At 43.1% G+C, this 6,000-nt stretch overlaps 1 protein-coding gene across 4 annotated transcripts in view; it reads right to left on the reverse strand.

Annotated features, from left to right (window-relative positions):
* Nucleotides 1–5,712, reverse strand: part of LOC133142500 (astrotactin-2) — a 374,986-nt gene extending 369,274 nt beyond the window's left edge. For all 4 annotated transcript variants that reach the window (XM_061263760.1, XM_061263759.1, XM_061263757.1 and 1 more), the window contains exon 1: nucleotides 5,331–5,712. In XM_061263760.1, the coding sequence (XP_061119744.1) occupies nucleotides 5,331–5,670 (340 nt within the window). In that variant the 5' untranslated portion in view covers nucleotides 5,671–5,712. The remainder of the gene's footprint in view (nucleotides 1–5,330) is intronic.
* Between the last annotated feature and the right edge of the window lie 288 nt (nucleotides 5,713–6,000).

Raw genomic sequence — 6,000 nt, forward strand, 5'->3', positions numbered from 1 at the left:
GCTGGGGACGCCAGGCTGGGCTGTAAAAGGCTGACGCTGGGGAAAAATAATTACAACAAGAACGGAGGTCTGACCAGGCCCTGTCCGACAGCTGTGACCGTCCCGTTTTTCCCATCATCCTCCGGGGTAAAAATACACTGCGGCTCTTTCACTGAGGAAAGCAAGCCAGCGTCAATGCCACAATGCTATTCCACAGTAGGTTTTTTCATGTTGAGTTCTGTTTGCAGAACGAGGAGCCATAGGTGGGAATGAGCAGATATTAGGAAGTATTTTTTCACACAGTGTGTGGTCACTGTGTAGAACAGCTTGCAGGGCATGTAGTGGAGGCAAAAAACTGGGGGTTTTCAAGACCCGGTTTGATACAGTGCTAGAGACATGATCTAGCTTTTAGGTAAACTAAGCATTAGGTACACTTAAGTGGAGCAAGCATTGCTGGGCTGAATGGCCTGTTCTCATTATTGTTACAGTCTGTTATATTATGTTATAGAAAACAATTCACTTGCTTGGTCACTCAATTACTCACACTTGCGGTTGTGGAAACTGTTTCTAACACAACCAAACAGATCATTTTTAAAAAGCAATTCGGTAAAATCTTGCCTACTTGCTCACTTGAACTAAACTTGAACTCACTTGACTTTGACCTGCTATAATGCCAGGCTTCCGGAAAACACACACGGAATTTGTGTTCTCACCTGCCAAAGTAAACTTATAATTTTTTTGCCTTCTTGTTAAGGTCACAGTTTGAAATGTGTTACTGCACTTCCGTTTAATGGGAGGCAAACCATGAAAAGAAACTGAAATTAAACTATAAGTAATCAAAGGGAGATGGATGCAAACTAGCCATGTCTCAGAGTGACCTCAGTGCACTGTCCTTTGTGTTGAGAAAGCGTATTTATGAAGAGTGGCTTTTTTGTTCATTTCAGCATTGCTGCAAAAGCATAAAAAGTGTTTGCTTTGGAGCACACAATACACATTTAGCTTTGCTCAGCCAGATATCTTCTGATCAAAGAGACTCGAGGTCAATATCTCCTTTGGCATTTTTACCATCTGTATCCATACAAACGTTCAGTGCTTGAACACACACACATATTCAAACAAACACACACACACACACACACACACACACACACATATTCAACACAAACACACACATTCATAAAATAAACATTCAGCACACACAATCAGCACACACACACATATTCAAAACACACACTCATAAAAATAAACATTCAGCACACACAATCAGCACACACACACATATTCAAAACACACACTCATAAAAATAAACATTCAGCACACACAATCAGCACACACACACATATTCAAAACACACACAGACACACACACTCATACAAATAAAAATTCAGCACACAAAAAACACATAAATTTAGCACACAGACACACATACACACACTCACACACTCTCACACAAACATGCACACACGTCCCCATATTTACCCTTGCCCTATATCTGCTATGAACAGCCAGCCTCGTCAGTGACTGAGGGTACAGTTTGGAGTGCAGAATATTTAAACACTTAAACACTCACTCCCTGTCCAGGGTGGGGAGGGGGAGGGTATCCATCAGGCCGTACAATCCCCCAAATTACTGGCATGGAGGGAAGTCCCCTTTGGAGACCCAAGCTTTAATTCCACTCTGTCTGCGAGTGATTGAGTGACAGACGCCGCAAGGCGCTAACAGCTAACCGTGCGCGAGCTCACCTCCCAGCGCGTCTGGCTGCTTTTGTCATTTTTCTTTGACGTTTCGTACCGTACTAATTCAGGCAGGAAACGAGGGAGCACAGAGCTGAGAAAAAATCAGGGGAAAAAATTGGGTACGCCCACCAAGTGAGTGAGTTTGCTCCAAAGGCAGGCATGAATTAGCCCGCAAGCGTTCTGCAACACATGCAAACGAAATAGACCACACCAGAAGTAGGACGCTGATGGGACATTAACGCTCAAAATAAATCATATATATATATTTTTTAATGCAGACCTAGGCAGTCATGCTGGATCTTTAAATGAGTAACATGGTGGTTGGTCACACTATCTAGGTTTGTATATGCAATTTGCACAAGAGGACAATGAAGAAACACAATGAAATGTTAAATATGTCTGTTCTTTAGTTCTGGAGAAGTAAGCGTTTGAAATGTATCGCCTATTTTCAACCGGTTGAGAATATTCTCCTCGCAGTGCGTCACATGAGGACAACCACTCCCCTTATCCCTGCCCTATAACTCCTGACCCACAGTTTGCGAGATTTAGTCTTTAGGCTTAAGATACATTCAAATGACCGAATAATAAAAAGAATTATGCACATCTGTTTTATTGTTGTCTAAAGACAACTGCCAAGTGTCACATTCAATATTACTCAATTAGTGAGGCTAAATGCTCACTGTGAAAGAAATGATGTCACTGTATACCAGTCGTGTGGTCAGAAAAAGGTGGGACGCTTGTGTACAAATGATTGGATCAAGCCTCAATACTTGTGCTTAGTAATCCAGCTAATGCCATCAACAGCATCGCATTCTGAGGGTTTTCATTATTCTAAATTGCATGTTGCATCATTTGAGTGGCTGGTCTAATTAGTGAAGAATGTGTTATTTGGTGCCACTGATTATAATCATTGAGGTTCACAGCCACCTCAGTTAGTGTATAAACACATCTTTAGAGTCCCTTTTATACTTCAAACATATAATGATATGAACACTGGAAAGTCCTAAATGACCCCTTTGTTTAGAATCAAATGGACGTCAATGTCAATGAATCACAAGGCTAATGTTAATATCAATTCAAAATGTAAAAAACAAACAAACCAATGTATCCATTCAATGCTGAATAAATTATTTTTTAAAACGGGTTGAACAGAGATGGCACAGTTACTCTGAATCTGCCACCTGCTCGTTTACCTGGCTTCGGGGTGATTCTAAATCTGGCTTTGGGGGAAAACAGGTTGTTTCCTGACACTGGAATTTTGTGAGAGCGTCGAGCAATTCTGCAAGATTGACAGGTGAGGATAAGAACATCTTACCCTCACAAGCGCTCCACATGCCACGGTTTAATTTAGATCCACCGTGGAGAGGTAGAGCGACGTTCCAAACGAAACGATTCAGTATTTTTAAAAATTTTTATACTTGTTTCATGATATTATATGGAAACCAACTGAGGCGTACACATGGAAAATGTGGATTACATTTCAAAATGTTGGGAAAGTAATATTCGGCTTAATTCTTGTTTCTTTAAAGCACCGAGACACACTGGAATGCAACAATTTCAGTAAAGCTTCTCCCAAGGGACCAATGTTGGAGGGAAAATGCTAAACACCTAAATGTATTCCTTTTGGTAACAGCAGCGGAATTCGCTGGTATTGTACTGTATTTCGATCTTCCTTTCGAGGCATTTAGCAGGCGCTCCTATCCGGAGCGGCATCTTACATTCTTCAGCCTACAGTCTGTACGGCCGGGTATTTACTGAAGCAATTCGGGTTAACTGCCACGCTCAAGGGTACAATCGAGGAGACCCACCTGGGAATGGAGCCTAGAAGCTAGAAATTACAAGCAGTCCCGCAACCATTACGCTCCACTGACACCCCATTCCGCCTCGTTTCTAGAATGCCTAATTAGCAAGGGGCTTGTAGCCTTTACCTGTGACTAATTGAGGGTGCGATGGCTTAACTCAAGAGGCTAATCAATGTTCACAGCACTGTAGTTTACCGTTAAGTTTAACACTCAAATAACTGTTCTTTTATTTTACAAAAATGTGTATATTTGATTGGAAATTGGGGCGAATGTGTTTGCCACTAAAATCAAATAGGACTTATGATAATTATACGTTTTTATTCCTCAAATACACCAGTGGGTTTCCCAACACACAGTCCCAAACACCAGTTTGTTTTCCATTTTCAGCTATTCCTTTTAAAAAAACGTTACTTCCCCACCTGATTTAGACGATTACTCTGTCGAGAAGCAACCAAAGTCACTTTGCGTAAATGAACAAACGCAAAGGGCGTTCTAATTGTGTCATGAAGTTGCAGCAAGTCACGCCGTGCAATGCACTGAGTTCTTATAGCCAACTCTCCAGTAACTTATGTCACAGATGGCTTGACAAGCTAGACAACAGTGTGAAAGCGCCATGCCAACTTGGCACTGGATAGCGTAACCAAAATTATAATTGCCCGGGTTGTACTTTTTTGAAAGAGACCACGACCACACAAGTGCGGCGGCACGCTCCTTATGAATAATGAATAAAAAGTTCGTCTCCACTGCAAGGAACGACGTTTATGTCGATTTACCAATTTCATGCAGATTTGCACCGCGGAATTGTGAGCGGGGCATTTCCTTCACGACTCAATGCTAGGATAAATGTATACGAGGTTTGTCAATCACTCTCACAGAACACGAGAGAAAATAAACAGAAAGTCTGACCAATATTACAGACCCCGGGCTACCCCTTTGCTCAAGGCAACCTACAACAAACGATGGCGTTCTCTATAAATTCTTTCCAATGTCGCGTCGTTAAACAACGTACCAAACGAGACAGTAAACAATACAGCTCTAGGCGCAGTTTTCGGCGTGAAGTATAGTTGCACAGTATAAACGATGCTCATGACCAGGCGAAAGACAAACATGCTTTTATACACGACTCTCGTCGTAGAAACAACGCTTCTAAAATATATACCCTCCACGTTCACTCCACAGCGGTCTATACAGCGTGATCTATATGCAACTCGCGCACAGTATTAATAGTTGAAGCACTGAAGCCAGAATACTGGAATTCTGAATCATAATTTTGTATCAGTCATTGCAATTAGCACACTGAAAGCGAATAAGTGGACCGCAGCTTTATGTAGACAGTGTGTGAAATAAAACGTAAAAACTCATTTACGCAGGATACTATCCCAGTGAAACGCTCCAAACTAAAATATACGGATTTAAAAGATAGTCACCGTGCACTTGACGGAAAGTACAGTATTTAATATCACCAAACACAAGATACTACACAATTCCCAGAAAGCAGTGTGGGCAGTCTAGAGAGGCAAACGTCTCATTACAAGCAACGGGAGTTAGCTCATTTGATGAAATCTAAAAAACCCTTAGCCTATCCAAGAAATGTAACGTATTCAAAAACAAACGAAAAACTAAACGCTACTGCGTGGTGATCATAGCATTTTACCATTTACACTCCCGTGTAAACTATCTCAGGTAATAAATTGCACCCAGTTGCATTTTACAACCCATCGGTGCGCACAGCACGTTTAGCATTGTGGTTTATTGGGGCGCTGTGGAAGGTATCAGGTCGGGAATGACGCAAGTAGCCAACAGTGAAGCTTACCCAGCGTAAAGTACGGGAGAGCAGTGTTGTCGAGATCATCCAACACGGAGATTCTTCCTGGTAGATCTGTTCTGACGAGGAGCAGCAGGCGGGATTCCCCTCCACCAACACCGGCCACGCTCCCCGAACCTCCACCGGTGAAACTGAACTCATTCTCCCGGAGAACGGGGAGGGTGGATACGGTTACCGTTTTAACCTCGCATGGACTCTCCGCGCCGTGTTCACTGCCCGCCTTCTCGTCTTGCACCCCCGCTCGCCCGCTTCCTCCGGCGGTTTCGTTCCCCGTAAAGAGGACCCCGAGCAGCAGGAATGCGCTGAGTGTCGGTACTCTCCGAGCCATCCCGTTCTGCTAGCAGCTCTCTTGTTTTGAGAGAACCTCATGAGCAGCTCGTTCGCTTATACCAAAGCCTCCGCACTGGAGACACGTCTGTCCAGGAGGCGGCAGCACAGGTGAAGTGCGAATTATTATTTTATATATATAATTTTTTTTTTTTTTTTACTTCGTTCACAACACCGGCAGTAGGACGGTGGTCAGGTGCAGTAAGGTGTTTGGTAACAAGGGAGCTGGGTCGTGCGATTGGGAAACGCTAAAGTATGAAATAACGGTGCGAGTGGGGCTGTCCGAAGCACGTCTGCTCTGGAACGAGAAACAACAAAGGAGCGGGTTGAA

This window comes from Conger conger, chromosome 12, assembly GCF_963514075.1.
Source record: "Conger conger chromosome 12, fConCon1.1, whole genome shotgun sequence".
In the NCBI taxonomy this organism is placed as follows: domain Eukaryota; kingdom Metazoa; phylum Chordata; class Actinopteri; order Anguilliformes; family Congridae; genus Conger; species Conger conger.